The sequence below is a fragment of the Pavona decussata genome, unplaced genomic scaffold, assembly GCF_977016875.1.
Source record: "Pavona decussata unplaced genomic scaffold, jaPavDecu1.1 SCAFFOLD_175, whole genome shotgun sequence".
Classification (NCBI taxonomy): domain Eukaryota; kingdom Metazoa; phylum Cnidaria; class Anthozoa; order Scleractinia; family Agariciidae; genus Pavona; species Pavona decussata.
This window is the reverse complement of record NW_028145586.1, coordinates 3,068,442-3,096,311: the sequence shown is the minus strand read 5'-3', so window position 1 is coordinate 3,096,311 and position 27,870 is coordinate 3,068,442. Positions and strand designations below refer to the sequence as shown.

At 38.0% G+C, this 27,870-nt stretch overlaps 1 protein-coding gene across 2 annotated transcripts in view; it reads left to right on the top strand.

Annotated features, from left to right (window-relative positions):
- The window catches only part of LOC146463682 (uncharacterized), a 125,475-nt gene that overhangs the window by 2,423 nt on the left and 95,182 nt on the right, over window positions 1–27,870 (top strand). For both annotated transcript variants that reach the window (XM_085084233.1, XM_085084235.1), the window contains exons 2-3: window positions 1,262–1,584; window positions 2,612–2,741. In XM_085084233.1, the coding sequence (XP_084940359.1) occupies window positions 1,268–1,584; window positions 2,612–2,741 (447 nt within the window). In that variant the 5' untranslated portion in view covers window positions 1,262–1,267. The remainder of the gene's footprint in view (window positions 1–1,261; window positions 1,585–2,611; window positions 2,742–27,870) is intronic.

Here is a 27,870-nt window from a genome sequence, read left to right as displayed (position 1 = left end):
GCAAAGCTAAGGTTATTGATATTTATCGATGAATCTTGAAGGAACTGCTTTGTAAAGGAGGTTTGAAAAGGTTTTCAGCTGCACACGTGAGCATTAAACCCACCCATGCCATAGATAAGATGCACACATCAGCTAAATGAATCAAAATTTCTATCAGAAGTCATGCACGCAATCCCCCGAAAGTGGTAGTGAGGAATAAATCGAGCAACCGGTAACTTTGCACGGTGACCTATCTTGATATTTGGCATGCATGTAACATTCAGTATGCCACTTACAAGTAGAAAAATTTTGGACAAAGTTTACCAGACGAGTAGAATTTTCTGCAGGGGAGAAAATACCTTTCTGATATAAGGTTCCATTCTATAACCTTTTGTCATTTTGCCAGAGAAGGTTAAGAATTTAGGGGCCTTTCCACTATAACAATAAAATTGGAAGGTCACTGACTTAATTGTTTATTTTGCAAAAAAATTGTGAAGCTGACCTGTTGTCATGGTAACCACAATGACATCATAACAAACCTTAAAGTATTGCCTAACAACAGAGTTACAAAAACGCTTATTGTTTACCTACAATTTTTTATAACCTTTTATGATTTCATAAACTCTACAGCAATGAAGAACCTAGACTGTGTTGCAGGCATAAATAACAGGGAGGAGGAGGAGGGGGAGTGAGAAAACACCTGCCATAGAGACCTCCTCCCCCCTCTTTTTCCCTAATTTCTTCTTGCTCCCCACCCCCATCCCCATCCCGTTAACCCCTGCCCTGCAGGTTATGAAAATCCCAAGTTTCAATCCTCTTTAAAGGAACATTGTCACAGAGATTTTGCTGTTGTGTTTGCCAAAACTGCTGAAATATTTGAAAGAGAACTCCTTCTTTGACGTGAAATCGCTGTTAAAGAACCCGGGACGGAAATATGAAAAGATTTCATTGAGGAAGTAAAGAACTGAAATCTGTTTTTTAGCGAATGCACATGAGGAACTTGAAAAGATTATTAATGGCCATTTTTTTCAAGTTGCAATCCATTTCCATCCTACTGTAGCCATTGGCAGACAGAAATGATTGATACGTCTAGTTTCTGTGCACTAGAAGGGTTATTTTTAACAAAATTGTACCATTATGTTAACATTTCAAACAAAACATATATGTTTTTTGGCTATTCTAAGTGACACTAAAAATGGGTGACATTGCTCCTTTAAACCCCCTCCCCCTCTCGTGGTTCCCTCGAATTTCAATTGATGCTGACCTTGTTGTATTTCTACAGCTGTATATGAAAACATTCATGGCACAGTCATCTATGATGGACAGTTGTACTCACATAACTTTTGAAGACAGCAGTGAAGCCATAGTTAAACGGATGAAGAAGGAGCCTGGTGGAGTGACTGGAAAAAGTGTTGTGGTTTTGAAAGGCAGTGATGTGACAACACGGAATGAAATTGTATTCATGCCAAACACAATTGAAATGGCACAACTGAAGAAACCAGATAAGGGACAGTTTAAAACAAATGTGCAGATTTCTTCAAAGATGACAGAAATGGATATTAAAAAGATATTAGAAGAGACATTCCCCTTTCTTGGACACCAAAGGTACTTGTAATTTACTTGACAGTCTAATAACGCAATTTTGTTTCTTAGTTGAGTAAAATAAGGAGCTTCATTTTGCCAGCCAGTGTAAAGAAGAAAGCATTAATTATGGGTTTGAGAGTTTCCAAGATTGCAAGCACTATTTCCTTTCTACCAGTCTATTAGTAAAACAGTTTTTCCACTTGCAATTGTTAAATATGGATGATTACAGCCAACTCATTCTTATACATTGGCTATCTATCATCTCATAATTATCCAACATGTGCTCGTGGAACGAGCGTGCGTTGGATATATACTAGTTATGCAATGCTTTCTAGTGGTATACTGTGAAATATCCCATGAGTGACTTGATTTTTCTTAGTATCACAGTATACCACAAGAAAGCACTGCATAACTAATTTATTCCATGCCACTCATTGAATTAACTTTCCTGTTCAAGGTCTGGTTCCAGGAATTCAAAATTAAGGTCAAAACTGGGGTATTCTTTCATGTTTTAGTTGTTGACAGTAATTTTTTCTGAATGAAAATTTTGACCTGTTGCTGTATTTGTGGAATACTACCTGTTGCATACCGCAGAATATGCAACGGGTTTCTAGCTTTCCGATTGGCTGTATTCTCTATGGCATGGGATAAAAGATGATAGGTAGCCAACAAGACGCATATCGCTTCAGTTGCTAAGAATCATTTCATATCCTATAAACACGAGTGGAATAATTGTTTTATTAAAAACTACAACCAAGAATATTCCTAGATCTTGCTGATTTCACTCTGTAAGAAAAATGAGAAGACAATTTAATGGTCTCTATTTCTTGGGCATCGTGAGATCTTGTTACCTCACTCAAACATGACAATCTTAACTTAAGAAATCAAAGGCACCTTAGTTGACTTTTAAAACTTTTAGATTCAGCAAAAGATAGCTTGTCTTTCTGCTATTTATTAAAATAAGTTTAATAATGGTTTATTCTTTAACAAGAACTTTGAATTATGATCATTTCTTTACCTCAATTTCTTTTCTTAAATTAAATTTTAGATTCTACTGTGCTGCGGCAGTTGACAATCGAACAAGATTAGACTTCCATGGTGAGCCTCGTATCTGGGACGGACATTTCATTAAGAGGAAAATAAAGGGAAATTCAGCTCTGTATATTTTTACAGATGAGGTAAAAATGTCATTTGCGTGTAATGCTAGTAAGACATATGACAATTTAAGACATAAGACAAAACAATTTGATCATATGTTTCACTGAGAAGATGGAGAGTGCAATGATTAAGTGTTTATAGACCTTGATGATGCTACAGTCTGTATGTTTCTGATGTTGGTTTCTACTGTTGCATTCTAATATTTAATTGTTTCCTTAGACAAGAAACATATTCAACTGAATAGGTTATTTCCCTGCTCTAGAAACACAATGATAAAAAAAATTACTGACTCAGAGAAAATAGTTTTTTGGAACAAAATATTTCAATGTTATCTCAATGTCTTCTTCTGTCTTAAGACTCTCCACTGTCAGTTGAAGTCCAGTACCATTTGCGTATCTTGATTCAGTTTACCATCTCTGTTGTCCTCTTATCTTGCCCGATCTTTTCTCTCCACTAAAGTTCTAAATAAATATATCATTATAAATATTCTTATAAATTTACTTATTAGACAAGTGCATGTATGATTATTTGCTAGTAATTATAATTGTTATTGTTAGCTGTCATGTGAGTTTGTATATGTTACCTGTTATATTATTGTATAATTATACAGTATACCTCTTACTGACCGAGTTCAAGGTCCCTACTGTAAGTTACGGACCAAGTTTTTTCCTGTTGATTCATTGCGCAAGCGCAAAGCATGCAGGTCATAAATCAGTGGGAAAAAACAAGGATCCATAAGTTGCAGTATGGACCGAGAAAATGAGGTTAGTAAGATATTTATTATATCTCTGAGGTTTATCGAGCATACGGGAAAGGAAACTAGCTGAAGTTTAGCAGGCTGTACAGTGAAATACAGCCCACAAAATTGACCAATCACACCGGGCGTACTATCTGAGAGATATAATAAATTTGATTATTTTTCTCAGGAGATAAGTGGTGATTGTCAGGACTCCAAAGTGTCAGAGCAGTCGACCCTAAAACGTTCCCATGATCAGATTACGACCCAGGAAAATGAAAAGTCTGAACAGTCAGTTAAAAAGGAGATGGAATCTGCGGACATTGTGAAATTTTCAACTGGTTACAGTGCATACCTGGGCTCAGAAAAGCAGGCTAAGTTATATTCTGTGTCTAATGTTTCGTCCAAAAACATTGAAAGCCATGCAACTGAAGGATCAACGGTTTTGGAAAAGAGTGATAATGTGCTTTCAAGTGGAGTGCAATCATTGCGGCAAACACTTTTAGATACAATACCAGCACCAAAGGGTTTTGTTTATGTACCTGTTGCAACTGCTCAGCAGGGTATGATCTCACCAGTATGGCATTCAAGTATATCGGCAACTCATGAGACAAGGAATGCAAAAGATGTGTCGGTAGCTAACATGGGAGCAGCATCTTTGTCACCATCAATTCCAATGGGTAATGTATAATTATTTAAATTGAGCTTGTATCTCAGTTATTCTTTTAACAACTGTGTTGAAATTCACACACAGTTAAATTGTTTAAATTTAGGTCACTTATCTCATAAAAAAAACAACCTTCCTTTAAAGAAGTGACTTTCTTGAAAATTATTCTGTTTAAAGCTAGGGTAAAACAAGAGCAAATTATATCACTAAGGGTGGATGAGAACTCAAACTCTTGTACAACCCTCAAATCTGCAGGGTCAAAAAGGAAACAAACTCTTACTAGTGACTCACAAGTGAATAAAAATTTGAGTAGCTCAAACATGATTATTTAAGTCTTGAGCACATGAGACTTTTGGGACAAACAAGAGGGACAGTTTGAACTTGTTGTGGTGACCCTATGGCAACTCTGATTCTCGTTTGGCCTTGGCCTAATAGCTCATTTGATTCTCAGAACTTCTCAGTGAAGCAATTGTATTTTTAATTCTCAACCTCCTGATCATTTTGAATTACATTTTACACATGCAGACCAGTTAATATTTCCTACATTGTACAGTTCCAGAAAAACTCCATACCCACCCCATGGAAGGTCATCAGAAATTCCTAGGGGGAGGGGGTCTTACAAGTCAAAATTTTAGAAGCATTAAGTAATAGAAGCTAAACTGGAATTTCCTAGGAGGATGGGGGGTGCCAAACAAAAAACCTTCCATGGAGGGAGTATACATATTTTCTGGAACTGCACATTGTATATCCAAGCTTCCTTCTCCTCTGGTGTCAGGAGGAGAGGATGATAAGGGGATGTATCAGTTCTCTCGTAATAGGAAGACTTGACTTATTCCTCTTGACCCTGTTTGAAGGAAAGGGCTGACACTGTGTTTCTCAAACCTGATTAATCGTGTGCAAAATGGTTCACTTTAGTAATTATCTTTATTGAGATAACAAAGCATTTAATGTTTGACTCATGGGTGTGCTCCTTGAATTCTGACAGGGCATTGCCATATTTTTACCTGTTCTAATCGTCCTGTTTTGTATGGTGCTTGTACAGTGTATGTCCCATGTCCTCTTCTGTGTAACCTTCTTAGTTCTAAGAAGAATGTACACCAGATCAGCTTTGTTGTGGGTTTTGTTGGTTCCCTTTACATACTTGTTCTTCCTGTGGTCTCCATTTGCTTTGTTGGTGATAGGCTACGGAGGTGTATTTATTTACTGATCCCCAAACTCACAACCTGAAGACCAGGAGACACTTTTAAATTTATTATCTGGTCTTTCTGTCCTGATAGCCAAGCTCTCTGTGTCATAAGACTTCAGGCAATCTCCCCAACCACATTAACGTATTGCTTCATTAGTGACAGTCATATATACCTTCCAACTTTTTCTGAGTCAAAGGCGTGAGTTTTTTGTCGCATCATGACAGGGATTTCCGAAGACTTCCGAACGTTGCCTAAAATGTCCGAAGATATTCCAATGACCTTTGAACACTTACGATTCGAACAGATTGTAGGCGTTTGGAAGGGCCTTTGCGATTGTTATAAAGAGCAAAGAAACAATACATAACAAATCTAAAATAAAATGAAGTTTTGTTTAGAACAACTCATACAGATTTGTGAGTCAGGCATGAAAAATTGTCCTTGATGTATGAGATTGATGTCTTTAGTCCGCAGGCGTGAGACTCACGCATAATGCGTGAGAGTTGGCAGGTATAGTCATAGCACACTGTATGCAGGAAACATTGGTCACATAGGCTGATCCTGCCCTAAATTATTATCAACTAAATTAGGGCAGAGATAGTTGCAAGATAGCCACTGTATGCAGTAAATTTTTGGTCAATAGGATTAATGTTGTAAACAGATTGTTACAATATGAGTATTTCTTACTATAGTTGTCGAGTTATTTTACTTATAGGGATTTTTGTTTAGATATGTGTAGGGAAAGAGAAAAATCCATCTGTGTGTTGGACACGTGTCCAATATCTCATTCTATGCTATTCATGGTCAATGTGCTACATACAGACGAATGGTTTGGACTGCCTTTTTTGTGTCCTTAAGTAGTAGAGAAGTTTGACTGTAGTATGTATCATCATTAGGTGCAATAATGGTCCCTGCAGGAGATGCCGTTTGTCCTGGGGCAATACAAAGAGCCATAATTTCCACAACATCTGATCAACAAAGTTTAGGCCAAACAGTTTTTCACATTGCTGATGGCACTAGTGATGCAAGGCAAACTGGACCACGTTCAGCAACACACAGGATGCCACAAGTAATGGTATCTTCAATGCTAACACCTCAGATGACTAACTTGAAGATTTCCAATGCATTAGGATCTTCCGTGCAATTACAGAAACCTGTTTATGTGGAGAAATCTGCTGGGAAAAGAGATCAAAGTTCTCAGACAGTAGAGAGTAGCAGAGACTCGTTGGAACGTGTTCCTTCAATGATAGCAACGCCACAAAATGATAAAAATTTTCCAGTTGAGTTGGATAAGAACGCAGGAACAAGACCTCAGACTGTGGTTGAATTAGGATCTGATGATCAGTCAAAACAACCTGCTGACAAGAAGAATTACTCAGGTGCATCACATGCTTCAGAAAATAGAGCAATATGCATGAAAGATGCTACCGACAGACAATGTGAGGAGTTTGCAGGGGCATCAGTGTCCGATCATGTGGTAATAATACAGGTTTACTGTTCTGTTTTCTTTTCATAGCAACAGAAATTTGAATGTGATATACATATTGTGGTTTGATTTTGTTTTTTCAGTTTAAAAATAATTTTTAAACTAGTTCATTTCATTCAATCAGTTTTACAAAACAGTGCAGAGAGAAAAAGGAAGAACAAAATTTGTTTAAAAAATTTGTTTAAATTTAATTTAAATGCACGTAATTGACATGTGAATGATGCTTTTAGTACAATCATGGAGGGGGGGGGGGGTGGTGGGTATAAAAGTTTCATTGGCAATAATAGGAGGTCATGTTTTTCAACAAGACAGGAAGACAAGATGCTGACCCTCCCCTCCCCCACCAGTCCCTCTCTAAACCATAAATAATGAAAATGTGCTTAATTCTATGATCAGTGAAGATGATAATCCTATGATCAAAGAAGATGACTATATTGAAATCTCTAAGATAATTAAAATGTAGGACTAACTAAATAATTGTTCCATTTACTATTGTTACTTTTATTCTGTAAACTAATTAGTGTAAAATACTTTAAATCTGTTACTACTTAAAAGTTTTTGCATATCTGTATTTGTAAGTTCTTGTTAGTTTTCTAAAGTGTTCCTGTGTTCGTCTTGTCCAGCCTCAATTAGTTTTGTAACTATTTGCAGGACAAGCCATTCATTCTGTTGTTTTTCAAATAAATTATTGTTGTTGTTGTTGTTAAAAAGTGACCTGTTGCAAGGCTGTCTTGACTAATAATATTTATCTTTTTGTATAAATGTGAAAAACTAAAGGCTTATTGACTTAAATCTGTTTGATTTCACAGTCACAACTATCAGACCACACAGACTCAGGATTTGAGACAAGTGATAGTGCTGGAGGTATAGTACTTTGCTTTGACCTTTCTAGACATAAATAAATAAATAAATAAATAAATAAATAAATAAATAAATAAATAAATAAATAAATATTAACACCTACATATAGGTCGCAAATGGAGGTTGGGTGCCCAGGAGCCAGGGGGCTGGTACCCCTAACCATAGTTAATTAAAGGCCATGGTTATGAAACCTGCCAAACTTCTTTGTTATTTGTTTTTGTTTGCCTTTTTGGCCCTGACCCTGCACAAACAACAATAGAATTTGGATTGTGTTGGAGCAACTGACCAATTGAAACGTTTTTGTTAAGATATTCAACTGTGGTGTGAATGTTAAAACAAAGGATTGTGCAGGGTTGCGGCCCTTCCAACTTAAATTGCAGCACCATTGTTTTCATGGCAAGGTTTCCTAACCAGTCCCTCAATTAACTATGCGCCAACCCAAACCCAGGTAGGTAGAACACCCCATAAGCTGCCCTACCCGCAAGCCAGCCACTAGCCCCACCCACAAGCCAGCCCCAGCCCTAGCACCCGTCACACTGAGACTAGAAGCTCAGTGGAAAACATAATAAGTAAAGAAGACATAGAACTAACCCTAACCCTAACCCTTTCTAAATCCTCAATCCCTAACCCCAAACCCAACCCCAAACGATAACAAACTAACACTACCAGGAGGGAAGGGAGGGAAAGAAAAGCCCTACAAAATGCGATAAACCAACAACGCCATGAAAAACGTTGAGAAGAGTAAAATTCCGAGCACATGCAAAGGTGCATGCCTAAACAGCATAAGAATATCACTGGCCACGCAACGGCCTACAGACCTCAGCCAGGCCCAAACAGTAATGCAACAACAAACGCGCCATCAGTGCACCAAACTGCACGCCAATAGACGCTAATGCCACACTTTGCCACACCACCAGAGAGCAAACTTGCTCCAAGTCATTAATTTAGTTAAATTGCATTTAACCCTATAATCAATCAATCAATCAATCAATCAATCAATCAATCAATCAATCAACATTGTTTAATGAGGGTGACACTTAACAGTCTGTTACAACTAACAAACCTGAGGCCCTCAGATTCCAGATTGAATTGGAATTTGGAAATGTTTTTTTGAAAGAAGGGTTTAAACAATCAATACTGATTACTCAATTACATTTTCAAACAATGTTTCCTTTCTACCATAATTTACATGTATTTGTGTTTGAATGGTTTCATTTAATCATGTGATGATTTTTATATTCTTATCATAACTTTATTTTTATTGTCTGCATCAAGATGTTTCACTGTGTAAGAAAACTGAAGTTGCTCTTGCAATGGGAACAACAAGACTTAAACAGAAGTGAGTTTGTCGCTTTTCAGAATTAAAATACTTCATGGCTTTAATATTCTTACCATTAGGTAAAGATCTAAACATGTACATTCACACGAAACAAAATGGATCCCTTTCCAAACTTGCCTGTCCTTGCAAGTTTTAATTTAAGAAGGCAATCCTCTTGATCAACACTTCTACTCTATACCCTGAGTATATTTATACCCTTGAGTGAGATGAATGAGCTAATGGGGAAATCCCCCCTGACAATGCTAGGTGTACTGTTTGTATAATCCTGTTGAGCTAATGGGGAAATCCCCCCTGACAATACTAGGTGTACTGTTTATATAATCCTGTTGAGCTAATGGGGGAATCCCCCTTGACAATGCGAGGTGTACTGTTCGTATAATCCTGTTTGGTTAATGGGGGAATCCCCCTTGACAATGCTAGGTATACTGTTCGTATAATCCTGTTGAGCTAATGGGGGAATCCCCCTTGAAAATGCTAGGTGTACTGTTTGTATAATCCTGTTGAGCTAATGGAGGAATCCCCCTTGACAATGCTAGGTATACTGTTGGTATAATCCTGTTGAGCTAATGGGAATCCCCCTTGACAATGCTAGGTGTACTGTTCAAATAATCCTATTGAGCTAATGGGGAATCCCCCTTGAGAATGCTAGGTGTACTGTTTGTGTAATCCTGATGAGCTAATGGGGAATCCCCCTTCACAATGCTAGGTATACTGTTCATATAATCCTGTTGCACTAATGGGGAATCCCCCTTGACAATGCTAGGTGTACTGTTCGTATAATCCTGTTAAGCTGATAGGCGAATCCCCCTTGACAATGCTAGGTATACTGTTCATTTAATCCTGTTGAGCTAATGGGGGAATCCCCTTGACAATGCTAGGTGTACTGTTCGTATAATCCTGTTCAACTAATGGGGGAATCCCCCTTGACAATGCTAGGTGTACTGTTCGTATAGCCCTGTTGAGCTAACGAGGAATCTCCTGAAATAAAACTACAAATTACCTTAAATCTCTTTTTTTTAGGGTTGATAAGTTGGACGAAGCAGAGTGGAAAGAAAATGAAAGTGGGGAAGGTAATATTTACTGATTTACTAATCTGGGTATACTGGGTATAAGATGTTTTCTTTGAATTGTATTTCATTCAAACACAAATGACAAGCGAGTTTGGGAATAAAATTGGACCTTTATTGTTCTGACTAATTAGACCAGATATGCAATACGGCTAGAAACAATAAATCTTCTCTACCGTAGAGGTGGGAGGGAATTGGGATGAACTTACTGATCGATAGAACAGATCAACGCGAGATTTAATTTCAATTTAATGACAGAGAGTACAGCAGAGTATAAAAAAGCAAACATATCGCAGCCATATGGATAGTCAGCAAAAGAGTCTATGACACCATACAAGGCAGACCACCTTAAAAAACCTATCTGAAACTTAATAATACATAATATAAATTTAATCCATGCAAACTAATAAAAATATAAATCAAGAAAATGCAAACAAGTGAATTATACTGTAGATATAAATTATATGAAAGAAAAACAAGACAAATTAGTTATTTGTTTGTTAATAAGAGGTCCCTTACTCCTTTCTTAAAGCTGGAAAGGTTTGTAGCTTGACGTACTGATTTGACAACTGAAATATTATCGTATGGATCGCTTAGCTGGTACATCATTCAACAATCAACAATCCTTACTTAGGCAATGATTAATACAATTTATGGTACATTTCACCCAAATTGCTTTTACCATAGAATTCCGAAAGTAACAGCCCCCGTTACTTTGGGATTTAGCAGGCCCAAGGGGCCGCTACTATTGGGTAGCCGTTAATTTTGGGTAGCTGTTTACTTTTGAATAGTTAAATTTTTATGCATATTATTACCTCTCCACATAAACAAAGCAAACTGTAACAAAAAAATGCCTCAAATGTTCGTCCTTTATATCAAAAATAATGTTCGTATTACACTGCAAATAATTACTGTATATTTGACTCTGCTGACGCATACTGGTCAGGGTTGTTTTGTGTTTTAATTGCAATTCAGATGTTTTGGCTGAGATTCACAGGGGTTTTTGCATGTGGCCTTGAATTCCTTCAGGAAACTTTGCCTCAATGTTTTATCCGCTGTTTAGCGCTTCGTGTGCAATAAAAACCTAAACCTATGATTATAGGCAAGATTTTCGTTTCTATCATAAAACGAAGCGCAAAACAATGGATAAACATTGGAGCAACGTTTTCTGACGGAATACAAGTTCGCATGCAAAACCTCCGTGGAATCTGAGCCTGGCTCGTCTCCAGTCATCTCATGGTCGAGAGAGATCCGAGCGGGGGAAGATGGGAAGGAGGAAGAGGGGGAGGTGCCCCTTTGTTACGTTGCTGTCCCAGTCTCCTCTCAACGATATCATAAGACACGACTGGGGAGGAGTCTGACGAATCTGAGCTAAAACAACAAAACGTTATCTAAAATACGCTTTAAAAGGTCGGTTATGCCCCAGCCCTTCAATTACCCTTAAATCACTAATTGTTAAAATGCTTTTTCCCTTTGTTTTTGGCAATATCCACAGAGGGACTCTCGCTGCTGGGGAGTCTTGCTTTGAATGCTCTGAAGGTTGGTGTCAAAAAGAAACCAAGTTAACATAAAATAAAATTATGTTGCTCTAGTGAATTATTTAATTTTACAACAGAAGAACTATTCACAAAGCCAAGTGCTAAACCTTTTTTAGTTCAGAGTTTCCTTTTACTCCGTTTTATTCTCAATAAAGCACTTACAACAGGTGGCTTGCATTTTCTTGCTAAGAACCATTACAATAACATAATGACCATTTAAAACATTGATTAGTAACATTGGAGTGAAAATCCTCTTTACGTATTAACATGGGAATAAAGGAATAAAACTTATTACTAGTAATAATTAAAAATTAGGGAGTGCGTTCGATGTCACCAGGTTCTCTCTCCTTTGCCAAGTTGATGATGATGTTATCCGCCGCCGCAAAATCTGCGGGGGATACCAGATACACGTCCCAAGATCCATCCATCCATCCATCCATCCATCCATCCATCCATCCATCCATCCATCCATCCATCCATCCATCCATCCATCCATTCATTCATTCATTCATTCATTCATTCATTCATTCATTCACAGAATCAATGTCCCATACAATCTCGACTCCAATCTGTATTAGGAGTGCTTACAGCGATGTTAACCCCCTTTAGTGTAAGCTCACTTAAGTGTAGCCCCTCATAGAATCTAATAAATTTATTATAACTTCTTTTGTACCGGTGAAATTTGTAACAGTCTGATTGCATGTACGCCTCATAAAATGTCCACCTGTTTTTGTCTTTCTGTCCACAGATCAGATCAGCAGTTACTGAAACAGAATCAGGTAAGTGTCTATATGTATATCATGTATGTTTACTGGCTTAAATTTGATGGACATTGCATGGGGGACAGCAAGACGTGTCTAAAGGCAGCTTTAGGTGACTCTGTTTGCAAGGGCTCAAATACTATGTTATAAATTTTCCCAACTGTTTCAAAGTCAGTTAATTCTAACCTGGGATTGAAAAATGTGCTTCCACTATAGATAGTTTGAAGTTAGCTCGCGTCAAACTAAATGATCAAACTAATTTACTGGACTTCTTTATGCAAGAATAAGAATAAGAAAAGTTCTTCTGTTTTTTTACAGATGGCCTATGTCACATAATGTGGTTTGCAATAGGGCACTGCATAAAAAACAAAAAAACAAAAATTAAAAAATGACAAAATATTAAAAATATTAAAAATGGCAGAACTAAGAAATGTCACACTAAGAAAAAGCTTACTGGAAAAAGGACGTAAATGATAATTTCGCTCTTGAATCCAAATTTCTCCAAATACGCTGCAATTTGGCATACAGGCTAGGGGAGCAGCGATGGCTCAGTGGTGAGAGCACTTGCCTCCCACCAATGTGGCCCGGGTTCGAATCCCGGTGTTGACGTCAAATATGGGTTGAGTTTGCTGTTGGTTCTCGTCCCTGCTCCAAGGGTTTTTCTCCGGGTTCTCCGTTTCTCCTCCCTCCACGAAAACCCACATTCCTAAATTCAACCTGGAAACACATGATAAAAGAACCACTCTGTGGAAGCCACTGAAATTCCCATTTATTTATTTTATTTGTAGTTTATTTTAATATCTTTGTCAGAAACGTAGTTCCATATTTATGTTGTGATTTGAGGGCTCAAATTCAGTGACTTGATTAGCCAAAATACTGACTCAACCAAAGCACCACATGATTGATTTCTCTGTTTAACGTCAAACATAAGCAAATCACCCAAACCTCATGTCGTTCAGTGTTTTTCAAGCCTTAGAGTCACCAATATAAATAGGGAACAATATCTTTTACGTGGTAATGAGTCTGTAGAAAGTATAAGTAGAACGTATTTGTAGACATTTGGATTCTTAATTGAGGCCAAATGGTCACCCTTCAACTGATCACTTTTCATCTTTAAACGAACAAGAGAGAAAGAGAAGTAACGAAAACATCTCATTACACATTAAATCAAGTAGCTGGTCTGTAAATTGGGTCTAAAAAGTATTTTTCAGTTTGTTTTCAATCGATCAGAGGTAGTCTTTCATGCAACTAACCCAATTTGTTTTTTTTAATCTTGAAAAATGTCCAACTAATTTATTGTTAAAAATGATTAAAAATTGACTTTAAAAAAAAAAACAAAAACTGAGAAATCGACTAAAAATGATTAAAAATTACTCCGGTAATGAATGTGTAGTGTGAATATATATGTGTGAATATGAATGTGTAGTTTATCGTTTTCAATGCAACCTGTGCGATACAGGTAACTATGTTGGTTATACTCGTGGACATCTGCATGCGCGCGTTGTTGGCCACAACAGCACTTCATCCTCTGTGCGGAAACATGATAATGATCACGTGAGCGCAGTCCCTGAAGACCTCCTTAGCTGTTTCAAAGTACTGAAAAAATGCAGGAACAAATTTGATTGTTTAATTAACGAAATGCTGTACATCAAACAATTAAGACCACGCTTGAATGTATAAACAGATTCGATCCGCGCCAAAGTATTTATTTAAATTACATCATTAATGCAAATCTAAGATCTTACTCTGTTGAACTCGCTTGAATGGCGTTATGACGTCGCCAAAACGTCGGAACATTATATCGTTAGTTTTTACTTGCCTGTGTATTTCTAAAGCATTATTAATTAATGAACATTGCGCATGTAAAATAGTTTTTTTGGCCTGGATTGTTTACGGATGTTTTAAGAAAGCATACCAGTTCTGGTAAACGCCGTAATGCTGATTCCTAAAATTGGGTGTCTCCCGCTTCCCTGACCCAATCCCCCCCCCCAAAAAAAAAACACTTGGGGGTGGGGTGGGTTGAAACTGGGTGGAGTTGTAGTTATGTGGGCGGCTAAATGTAGATAACCTTAGCTTACCTCTCTGTTTTTATCTTTTCATCTTTCAAGCCGTTGAGGAGATCATGCCAAAATCATGTTCACTGAAGGTAAGGCACACATATTTGGGAACCTGTATTGAGTGTCACATTAAAGTGTGTTTGACAGAATTTTTTTTCTCGATCAAATCTTCATTTTTTCTCCTGTGAAAATCAAAGAAAAGAAAGGTTCGCAGTTTCTCTATTACTCAATTTATAAGCCATTTTCAAGTATTCTTTTGCACCTCATTATGAAAGCGAGGCTAAGTGCAAAGTTTTTGTTATGAAAATTAGTTTTCATTCATATGCAAACAAAACTAATTTTCATTTGAAGAAATTGGCTATTGGGAAAGTGGCGATCCTCTATTGATGTCACAACTGTACTATCCCCAGTCTCAAATCTTGTGTAAAGTCTAAGCAATAACCGCGGACGATAATCCTACTGGTATACGTTGGATCAATTGTTGATCTGATCGGCTTAACAAATATAAATGATAAAAGAAGCAGAGACCGATACAACGTAGAATTACGTTTTAAAGGTTACTATATTTCGGCTGGCCAAACCAGCCTTCTTCAGGTATAATAAGAATTTGCATTGGGACATACGCTTATAATAAAAGGAAAAAAGCTAGTAAATTTCTAAGAAATTTACTAGCTTTTTTCTTTTATTATTTTCTATTTATTATTATTATTATTATTATTATTATTATTATTATTATTATTATTATTATTTCATTTGCTTCATATTTTATACTGTCAATCACTTTAGTTTTACGTAGTTCCGCTATTGCGCAAATATTTGTTATATAAGCGTATGTCCCAATGCAAATTCTTATTTTACCTGAGGAAGGCTGGTTTGGCCAGCCGAAATAAAGTAACCTTTAAAACGTAATTCTACGTTGTATCGGTCTCTGCTTCTTTTATCAAATCTTGTGCAGTATTGTATGCCACCCGAAGTAAAATTTGACGCTTTTGTACGCCTTAAACATGGGGAAGAAAAATTGACTAGGAAAGTAGGCCATTTCCGAGTTGCTGTGAACCTCACAATGAAAGCGAGGCTAAGTGCAAAACTTTTCACATGAAAATTAGTTTTGTTGCATGATGAATGAAAACTAATTTTCATGACAAAAACTTTGCACTTAGCCTCGCTTTCATAATGAGGTTCAAAGCAACTCGGAAATGGTCTATTTTTTCGATATTTTTCACACGAGAACAGCATGAAAATTTGATCAAGAAAATAAAAAAATTCTGTCGTATACACTTTAATTATTGTTTAATACAGACAAGTACTTTTATTGATAATTCCCCCTCCCCCCCCCCCCCCCCAAAACAAAAGGAAAGTGTTCTTCAAAAGCCCTTCTATTATTTGAAAATTTTCTGGCCTGGAATATCCTTGTAGATCACGAGAGCTTTGGCCTGTCAATAACAATGTTATTAAAAATAACCATTAAATAGTAACACAGAAAATGTGTACTGTTTTTTAACGAAATTAGCTATCAAAATACAATAAAATGTCTGGGAACAGAAGTCCGCACTTCTTGTCCTCTCATCTGTTAAATCTTATTTGTTCAATTTTCAGGGTGGAGCGAAATTCTTGATGATTTTAAGAGAGCGTCTTCCGCATCATGTTGTATCCGGACTGGCTTACTTTGGCGGCATTGCTGCTGTTCCATTGACAAAAGTGAATGAGTTCAATATGGCCGGCTGTGTTCCTGGTAGGTGTATCTTAAATTGAACTGAAGTATCTCCTCGGGAGCATCTCATGGAAAATCGTAGCCTGCGAGCAGGCTCTCTTTCAAAAACTCATTAATAATTCATTGGCCCATTGACCTATCAAATGGTAGATAAAACATCACGTGCAGTGGTTTTGAAACCCGATAAAACCTCCTCCTTATTAGTATGCGGTGTTTAATGTTTTTGTCGTATGCTAATTTCCAACGTTCACAAAAGCATCATTGTTATGAACCCTCTTGACGCACGCTTTCCAGGAATGTTTTTGAAGCCGATCAAAAACTCGTGCGCCTCGTGGTTTTAAATCCCAATAAAACACTGCTGCTCGTGTTTTAAACATTACATTATAGGTCAGCCGAGAGAAGATTGCAGCTGACCAAATAGAGATCTTGCCCGCAGGCTAAAGTAACTCCTATAATTATTAATTCTGATTCACTCAGCATGTGTTTCCTATAAACCCACAAAATTATGAATATAATGTACATGTATCAGGCAATTCCAGCAGTACGCTTCAAACTGAAAAATTAGAACCATTTTGTACAACATAACAAACAGCACCACAGGAAAGTACTGCTCAGTAGCTTTCGTTTGAATGGTGACACTTTAGGATTTCGTCCTCAGACTCAAAAGTAAGAACATCCTTGTACAGCATAATAAACAGCACCACAGGAAAGTACTGCTCAGTAGCTTTCGTTTGAATGGTAACACTTTAGGATTTCGTCCACAGACTCAAAAGTAAGAACCACCTTGTACAGCCTAATGAACAGCACCACAGGAAAGTACTGCTCCGTAACTTTTATTTGAATGGTCACACTTTTAAGTTACATCCACAGACTCAAAAGTTAGAACCACCTTGTAAAGCATAGTAAACGGCTCCACAGGAAAGTACTGCTCAGTAGCTTCACGTCTCTTGCGCTCTAACTCCATTTGCCTTTTATATTGTAGCAGCCCCTGCGCCTGGTGTTGTGAGCGTAAAAGTTCGGACATCAAGTGGACATTATCTTGGTGAGACATCGTTTGAGTACATTGATGATATCCGCGACGTGCTACAGCTGATGTTGCATGATGCTAAATTGCAAGCGTCATTTTTTCGCCGTCTCGCTGAAAAACTGGAACGCAAAACAGATGAAACGGACAGGAAGCAGCCACCGGTATCTTCTAGTCTTAAAATCGCAGGTAAGGCTGCACCTTATGGCGCGTTTTCAGGGCCACAAGCAAAAACTAACTTTTCCCCATATTCTTAACGTGAATTGTAAGTTGGGCTTTTTCGTACGCAGTTGAAACGCCAACTCCATCTGACATTTCATATTTATTAAAGCGAACCTGTACTCCGAAAACAAATGGACGGCAAATTGTTGGAAATGGTGTCTAAATTCTAAATTTTAGTTTAAGAAGTAAAAATAACATTCAAGTGTGCTAAAAATTAGATATGATCGTCGCCTATTTTCGCATTGTGGAATTTATGACGTCATACGGTTGCCACTATTGTTAGTAAGTAGAAGTTCTTTTGTAAGAAACAATAGAGCAAACCGTATTACGTCATGAAATCCAAGATGACCGCGCCCAAGAAATTTAAAAGCCAAAATAGGCGACAATTATATCTAATTTAAGCACGCTTGAATGCGATTTTGTACTTTTTAAACTAAAATTTAGTAGTTAGACACTATTTCCAAAAATGTTTTTAAAAACCAAGGTCGCGTTTGATTGACTGTATTCCAGAATAAGAATAAGCGGACGAACTATCAAATTTCTCATCTAAGTAAATTTGGGAAGACTTATCTGCAAACTTTCGCTAATACACGATAATTTAAGAGCGATTTTTGTTCGAGAAACTCCAAAAAACCTATTACGAGGGATTTCTAGTAATCATTATATGTATTCCTATTCCGGAATACGGTCAATCTAACGATCCCTAAATTTTAAGCTTAATATACGGAAAAGTCTAATTCAAAACCCGAAGGACATCTTCATCTACATCTACATTTTATGTTTAGTTTGAAGTTTTTAAGACATTTTGTGGGCGTTTTTTACCCTGGTTACCAGACTGAGGTTTTTCTCAAAACAAAGACGACCGTAACTGAAAACCGCGCAGGAAAAGTCTCTGGCACCCAGGGTATGCGTTTTTATGAGCGTTTTAAGGGTTTTCGTAGGCTAAGAAGTATGGGTAAATGTACCAATCGTCATCTTTTTTTTTCTCTGTTCGCTGGATTATCTCCGATTTCAGATGCTGGAAAACCTGGTAGTACCAAGAGTACTGGTAGTGGACGTGGAATCTGTAAACCAGCCGAACGGTCTGATCGCCGAAACTCACGTAGGTTTTATTTTGTTCCCATTTACCAAACTTGCTTGCACTTTTTGCGGGATAACCAAAGCCCTCTTGTTTATGTAACTTTTCATTTTAAAGGGAAAGTATCACGGAGATTGTCATTTCCAAAACTTTGAAACGTTTCTGTATTAACAGAAACGTAAAATAATGCTTCATTTTTGCCACATATGCTATTACCTCCTCAGTGTACGATAAGTGTCTGATTGCCTCTGGCCATGGATGGGCTGTGTTGGAATGGATTGCAACTTGAACAAAGTGAAGCTAACTTTTTTCAAGTTCTCGTACTTTCGTCGTCCAAAATGTGCTTAAGAACAGATCATGAGTTGTTCCTTCTGAGAATTCAGTTAATTTCTTTCTGTTGGTGTTCTAGGATTATTTTGTAACTAAGTGAAGGGGGGGGGAGGGTACTGTTTCACCATTTTCACCAAAATAGGTCAAAATCCCCGTGATACGTCCCCTTAGCAAATGGTTCTAACTTGGGGGGTATCAGTAGTTTATTAATAGACCGTTCTCCAAAATGGCGGCAACAGATTTGAATGAGTTAAAATTGAACTGAATGAAAATGAAAACCTGATACCAGCACTGGAAAGAGCACCTTTACTTTAGTAACCTTGCAAAGTTTCAGCATATTAGGTGTTATATCAGCTTAGGAAATGTAAGATGAAATTTGACAAATTAACAGACGTTTGTATGACTGGGGGTATACGTAATACCCCCAGTCATACAAACGTCTGTAAATTTTTTTACTTTTCAACTTACATTTTCTCAGCTGATATTACACCTGATATGCTGAAACTTTGCAGGGTTACTAAAGTAAAAGTGCTCTTTCTAGTGCTGGTATACGTTTTTAATTTTAACTTATTTGAATTTTCGGCCGCCATTTTGGTGAAGGGTCTATTGTCATCTTCCAGATGAGACTACTCCCAGAAATGAACTGTATAAGACGACCCTGAGGCCCCACTTATGCCCGCCCACACTTATGCATTTTCGTTTGAAAATGCATACTTTTTGATGCGTTTTCGCCTATTGTCCACACTTAAACGCCCGAAAACGCCGATGAAAACGCTTCGTTTCTAGTGTGGACAGGTGAAAACGGAGACTTTTGAAAACGGTGACGTAAAAAGCGTCACATGCCATCGGTTCCAGTCCAAATCGGTGCATCTATCCAAGATGGCGGATGGTCTTGTGATGCTAACACATGCGCAATCCAAGGTCCCAGTCGTTTCATCTTTTTCGAGCGTTTTAGTGTGGATAGGCGAAAACGGTACGAAAACGCTAGTGTGGATGAAGATACTTTGCTTCGTTTTCGCCGAGATGAAAACGGACACTTTTGAAAACACATTAGTGTGGTTGGGGCCTTAGTTAAGTGTTGCTAACATGAGCTTTTCATTTCTAGATTTAGGCTTAGAAGGTAACCTTGAAATATTACCGCCAGACTTGCCGGAAATCGCGCCACTGTCGGATTGCTCAGGTAAAAATTGATATTCGTAGAAGTGCAATGTGTACAGAGTGCACAGCAATTGTAGAAAGTGAGTGCTTTGAGGGGTAAAACCCTTTTAAATACTCCTCAATATGAATTCCTGGAAACAAAGTTGGAATATTGAGGATAAAAGACATAAAGTATCTAGATTGGTCACATTTCAAATTACAACCTATACTCTCCATATTTAGAAGTCGGAATTCATATAAATAACCACACTTCCCTTCAACATGGTAAACGATTCTGCCCATGGTTATCAGTAGTTTATCAATTGTCATCATCTAGACGAGACTACTCCCAGAAATGAACTGTATTCGGACGACCCTGAGTAAGGTGTTGATAGCGTGAACTTATATATCGTCGTATAAATCAAAGTGAATACATTCTAAACTTTTTAGTTGTAGTCCACTTCTTTATTTCTAGGAAATTTTTCATAAGAACGTTGATAAAAGTCAAAATTTTCTAAGCATGTGTTAAGGGCCTACCAATTTAGCCTGAAGAACTGAACAGGCACAATTGGAGGATTGCATGTGACGTCATGGCGGCCATGTTGATGGAAAGGAACAATAAGATTTTTCTCCTCTGGGAGTTAACTTTAATTTTTATGCAAACTATGTGAGCAAATTTTCTTTTGCTTTGTCCACCAACATGGCGGCAAAGCAATCCACCTATAGGACATTTTCACTGTGGCGCCAGTTTTTTTTCTCGTGCTAATTAGAGCTATCGTTCTTTGCTCTCCACTGGAATCGCAAAATTGCAATTTGAAAACGAAGTGAATTCTAGTAGTTGTACTCAAATGATTCCATCATGAAAATGGCCTATTGAGATTCAATTGAATAGTTTACGTCCGTCTTGAAAAAGAACTGAAGAACAAGGAATAGTTTTGATGTCAGTAGCGAGGATGCGTTGTCGTTGTTTTCGAGGTAATGTTCTTTGAAACACCTTGTTTTCGCAAAACGTTTAAGAACATTTCGGCTTAAAATAACTCTTTCACTCCCAGGAGGTAATTTCTCCCTGCGTGATCAATACATTGTCAACCAGACAAGTGATGAGAATAAAGAAAATCATCAACTAGGCGATATTGTTCACTGATGTAACACCAAATTCTGTATGGAAGTCAGTCAGGAGAATTAACATCATCATCATCAACTTTATTTACAGGAATACATTAATTACATTAGCTAACGAAACCATTAAACAAGTGTACAGGAAAAAAACCTCTATTATAAAACTTTCTTCAATTCATAGTGCACTAAAAATAATCTTTCCCATTCAGTGAGATCTTAAACACTTTATTAACATTCAGATCATGGGATTGAAAGGATTAAGAGCGTGTTTTCACACCTCTAAAACACATCCTCTGAAAAAGAGTGTTTAAAATTCTCAACGCATTGTAAGGTTGTTAAAAGTTGCGCATGTGCCGTTTTGTTTTATTAACACAAAAGGAAACAGTGATTTAGGTTAATAGTTGTTTTGTTTTTGTCTTTAACGCAAAATCCAGAGACTGAGAGAGATTACGATTCAGATGATGAGGCGTCGTCCACTGATTCATCAGAAGATGGAGATTCTTGTCCTAAGAGAAGTATGTGAATAACTGAACTCTTTCAATTTCATCTGTTTATTTTCAGATTTCAAGAATCCATGTTACTTAGTTGGAGTTTTCAATCGACAAAAGCAAGGGCGCAAAATAATTAAGGATTACCAAAAAAAAAAAAAAAAAAAACCCAACCTGACCCTAGCCCTAACCAAAAAAGCCAATTGATTGTGGAGTGTGTACTCTGAATGAAGACTTGCTTTGTCTGAGAAGATCTTAGTTAGCTATACAATACAATACGATACGATACGATACGGTACGATACGGTACGATACGATGCGATACGATACGATTCGATATTTAAAGTGGGAGGCGTAATAACCTGTTACAGTTACCGATTCTCCCAACCCGTAACATGAACCGTTCAGACTCCACTAGGGTGGGGTCCCGTGATCTTAAGACAGATTTTTCCTTAGCTATGTAGTTGGTGCTGAGACAATTAAAATGACTTACCTCGCCACGAGGTTTCCTACATCTCGTCGGCCATAAGAACAGTATTAGAACGGTGTTGGGGAACGTCACGGCTTCTACATCCGTTGGGAACTCTTTAACTGTAGTTCCATGCTTGTGAATATTTTAATTGCATTCGACGTAGAAGAACGCACTCCTAATACAGTTTGTTTTCGAGATTGTATTGGAGAATCAACGAATGGATGGATCTTGGAACGCACATCTGGCATTCCCACAGATTTTGCAGGGACGGATGACATCATCACCAACTTGGCAAAGGAGAATGAGCCTGGGATCAAGATCATCGAACGCACTCCCTAATCTTTGATTATTACTATTAATGTGTTTATTTGTAACATGAATCTTTGGTAATTTGGCCACCGTAAACAGATTTGAAAACTCATATTTTGAGCGTTAGCCCTTCGTCAAAGTGAAGGACTAACGCCTTCTGTCGAAGTGCTAAAGCTCGAAACGTCAGCTCTTGAATTTCTTTGAGTTGAGGAGTTATGGTGGCCAAATTACCTCATAAGCTCAATTGATAAAACCAAATGTTTGTTCCACTCCTCCACCACCAACACAACACCATAGTTTCTTTAAAAAGTAACCGTCACATGTTCATCCTTTTTTAGGTGATTTTGCCGGTTCGAGCTCTGATATCATATCCTGTGATACTGTCCCTGTAGACCCTCTGGAAAGGAGCAAAATAGAAAATCTGACGAATATTGATGGTGCAGGAAAACTATGTCCCTTCGAGACAACGAGAACTTCAAACTTGATGGAAGGATCCACTTTGATGGGTCTTAAATCTCCGGCGTTTTCCTACGTCGACAATAGACGTGGTGAAGAACAATCTTGCGGAGAAACTATGTTCTTTAAGCTGCTTAAAACTGAAGATTTGGGCTTAAAAGATAACCTTGAAACATTGCCGTTGGGCTTGCCGGAAAGCGCTCCATTGCAGGCTTGCTCAGGTAACATGGGTATTCTTAGAAGCACGATGTATATTGTAGAAAATGAATGCTATGAGGGGTGAACCCAAATCGTAGGTAGTTATAACTGATATTCTAGTTAAACATTGTGACTGAAAAGCCCAGATTGGGAGTTAGAATAAATGTATGTATTTGTGTGTGTATCCTCCTGAACATCATTTCCTGGAAACAAAGTTGGGAAATTGAGAATCAAAGACAAAGAAGTATCTTGGTTGGTCACATTTCAAATTACAATCTATCCTAACCATATTTAGCGGTAGAAATAAAAATAATGAGGAAGAAATAGTGTTACAACCGACAGAAATGAGAATTCCCTGGGTTCCTAACCTAGAATGCTTGAGGTTGAGAATGAGAAACATAGTACTGCTATGAAGGTCTTCTTTAGTATTTTATTTTATTATTCATCAATATTTTACCAGGAAGCTCTTTGACAAAGTGGTTTTCAAGGGCGTTCTGGGATAAAGTCATCTTTGTAGGCCTTTGCCTACTATACCCTAGAAGACAGGGTTATACTTCTATAACCTAGAATGCTTGAACTTGAGAATGTGAAACATATTACTGCTATGAAGGTCTTGTTTATTGTTTTATTTTATTATTAATCAATATTTTACCAGGTAGCTCTCTCACAAAGTGGTTTTTAAGGACGTTTTGCGATAAATTCATCTTCATAGGCCTTTGTCTTCTGTTAATGGTGTTCACATTTTCAGCCAAAAAAAAAACCAAAAGAAGTGCTGCGCCGTCTGTCGTTTACATATCAACTCAAAGGGGCATTCTCACGGGGATTTTGCTGTTTGTTGACCAAAGCTACTCAAATATTTACAAAGAATCCCTTCTTTAACCTGAAATGGCTCTTAGAGCAACAGGAGGAAAATGAAAAAAAAAAAACTGATTTCTCCGAGGAAGAATAAACTATAATCTGTTTTTAGCAATTTCTCCAAAAACTCACAGGAGGAATTTTTCAAGTTGGAAGACGAAATTGATTTATAGTAGTTAATGTGCCCTAGTAGGGTTATTTTTGACAAAATCGAACCATTATTTTAACGTTCCCAGCAATACAAATATGTTTTTTCACCATTTAAAGTGACACTAAGAATAGATATGTCCAGAAATGCACGCTTATGAGATTCATGAACTGTATGATAGACATCATAAGGTTTTCCGCTAACCTTACTTAGCTTCTTACTAAAACACACATCATTCTGTCAAACATGAAGTCTTATGAAAACGACGAAAAGGTCTGTTTTATATGAAGTGCCCAAATTTAGGGTTAAGTGTATGGACCCTTAGTATTCCTAATCAGATTTTTTCTCTTCTTTGCAGGTTTGTCGTACAGTTACAAAAGAATAACTGGTAGTGAATGGAACAGCCAAATTATGAACGGACAGCTAAACCCCGTCGACAGTGATGAAAATTCAGAGTCTGATAAAACTCAGCGAGCACATTTCGCGAGAAGAAGGAATGAAATGGATAATTCTGCAGCTGCTAATTTATAAAAGAGCGAAAAATTGTGTCAACAAATTTGCCAAGTAATCCATTGCTTATGGGCAGGTACGTTTAGTCATAAATATTTATGTATTGAACACAGTCGATCCTTTCTCTAAGAAGGAGAAGGACTGAGTATGACTATCTCGTAGTTTTTAACTGCAGTAATAAGACACCCCGCCTTTTTTTTAAAATTGCACCTAACCCCAAACTTTTTTTCGGTAAAATAATTCTTTGCACTTGTTCGAAACGCGTTGAGCCTTTTTGCGCCGTTTGTTTCAACCAAATCTTGACTTTTATAGGCTGTAAAAGTTACGAAATCTAGCCATCATCTGTCCCATGACCGAGCTAGTAAGAGGCATGGGTCTATTCCTTACATGACGTCACAAACTGCTTTGCATGCATTTTCACAAAGACTTAATACAATGCAAATCAGTTTGTGACGTCAAGTGAGGAATGGACCCATGCCCCTTACTAGCTCGGTCATGGGACAAATGATGGCTAGATTTCGTAACTATTACAGGCTATAAAAAGTCAAGATTTGGCTGAAAAAGGCGCCAAATAGTGCAATATGTTTCGAACAGGCGCAAAGATTTATTTGAGGGAGAAAAAATTTGGGGGTTAGGTGCACTTTAAGAGAACATCGAGCTACCCTCTACGAAGAGTACACTTGTCCCTTTCTTCACAGGAACATAAGTTGTGAAGTCAGTTGTATAGGAAATACTCTTTTAGGTGAAAACTATCTAGCAAGAGCTATACGATCCCACAATCCTTTAACTCGTACCAGTCTTCTCACAGTTTCTTGAGTGGGAAAAGCGCATTGCATCTCCTCTCGTGTTTTGCTTGCTGTGCTGTCGGTGAGAAAAATAAGATACTGCTCGTAGTCTTAAGCCTGGTTTTCACTAGCGACGCAAGCACAAGGATGCTTTGTAATGACATCTGCAAATAGTTAGAGTTTCTAGTCTTCTCGGATAAGGACGATAAACTGTAGGTCCCGTCTCACAACACTTATTCCTAATAATAATCTGTGGGACGTTAAAGAACCCATGGCACTGTTCGAAAAGAGTAGGGCGTGGAGTTCCCGGTGTCATGGTCTATCTGATTAGAGCCGTTGTTCATTGACCCTGAAAAGCCCCAAGGGGGAGTGGTCAATTACATATACATTACATTACATACATGCTTATTTCACCGACGCAAACATAAGCATAAGGATCAAAATTTTCCTTTTCCTGTGCTTGTGCTTTCGTCGCGTTCGTTTTCACTTGACATAAACCTCTTATGCTTGTGCTTGCGCCTGTGTTTGCGTCGCTAGTGAAAACTAGGCTTTGAGCTAACTGGCTTATTTGACTGACAATAGCCCGAGTGACTGTAGACAATCTCGCTTTGGAGCCCCCCCCCCCCTCCCCCCACCCCGCGTGACTTCATTAACCAGACGACAGGTCCACGATAATCCAACACAATCCAGTTGACACTGGTGATAACTTTCGCTCGTCCTGTCGTCGGAACAGTCCTTCTCAGGTTTATACTCACCCGGACCATTAGATATGATAATGCCTCCTGTCCTCAAATACAGCTGTAAGTAAAAATCATTCGGACGTTAGCCTAAATTTTTTCAGACCGCTCTAAAAATCAAATTAGCGACACTGTGATTGTCTCCATACAGGTTGATACAGGAGTAGCAGCTGATGAGGCCGCTCGACTAAAAACCCGCTCTGCAGGCTGGAATAGAGCTGTCAGCCATCGTTTCAAGTTAATGATTGAAACATCTCCAATACGTGTAATTCGCCCTCAAGTCAGATCGCCCTTATCCGGCTTCTGAGACCTGTTCCTCACTGGTTTAAAGTTGTGTTAGAAGAGTAACGTCTATGCTTGTTGCTGTGGAGGATCTACTTGTTCAACTTGCTTGAGTACATGTTCTTTGGATTTTATTGAAAAGAAAAAGAAAATCAGGAAAATACTCTCCTTTTGGGCAAAGATGCCGCACAACTATAACGCTGAAGAGAAAAGTAAAATTCATCATGACAGTTCACAGCTGAAGACAATCAAACAAAGGAAACATTTACATTGAAGCTCATAAAAAATACAAAGTTTGAAATGACTGTGTGTACACGACTAACTGTTGTTGTTATTCTGCAAACGGTACTCAGATAAGAATTCACCATACCGAAAGCCGGGTGATGACGACTGGCACATTTACCCATAATTCCCAGCGTACAAAAACCCTATGAGCGCTCTTAAAAACGCGCAGAAAAGTTCTGAAACCTACAAACCAAGTATACACAATGTTGTTGGTACAGGGAGAAACTTCGCCAAAAAAAATATGCCTTTCTATTTATTACTAGTTTTCATATTTATACAAAGTAATTAAAACTGGATTACAGAGTGCATTTGATGACCTCGATCCTAGCCTAGGTTCTCTCATACAAAATATTAACGGCAGACTGATCCCAACGGCGGAGGTGACGAGCTTCCTCGGGGGCTGAACGAAAAAGGTTCTCTCCTTTGGCAATTTGGTGATGATGTTATCTGTCCCTGCAAAGTCTACAGGGGGTGCCAGATATATGTCCCAATATCCTTTCATTCATGGCAATCAACTTTGGTTCTCCCATACAATCACAACTCCAATCTGCCTATTGGCTGTGTTCATCCTCGGACCCAGGGGCAGTCAATCGGGTAGAAGGGATTTGCGTGGGCGAAAGTATTGTAAGAACGGGACAGCCCCTGGGCAATCATTCTTACCGACCCTTACCGAACCAGTTCCAGAAGCATTTAAATTCCCCGCTTTTAACTGGCCAGAAAAAGTTTTTGAAGTACAAATGAGATAGAATCAAAGATGAATTTTGTGGTCGGTTTAATTATGGGGAAGTCTTTGGCATGCTCCTTCTCTATGAAAGTTATCAGCATACCAGAACATCCTCGCCAATTAAAAAGTGCAGTCCTTAAAAAATTCCTAAAAGGAAAAGTGAATCCGAGTTTAACGAAAAAACAGGCAGATTAGATCACAGCTACAGTGTTTATTCTACGAGTTGGTTATCCACGATTCCGAATTCGTCATTTATGATCCAGGATTCCCTTAATTTCACACTTCCGGTTTGTACGTGTACAAAATCGTCTCCCTACCCCGGACCCCTCAGTATTTTGTGCACCGTTGCCGTGTAGTCCCCTAAAAGCTCTACTTTAGAATGAAATCTTTGTGTTATTTTTAATTGGCGACTTCAGGAGCTAATAAAGATTAAGGATATTGCAAGTTTCGATTGATAAAACTAAAACGGAAGGCTCTTCCCTGAATACTTGAGCGAACATTTGAAAGCAACTTCCGGTTTGTACGGATACAAGTTGACAACAACGGAAGAATTGAGTCCTTTAATTATCAAGCCAATTTTCTCA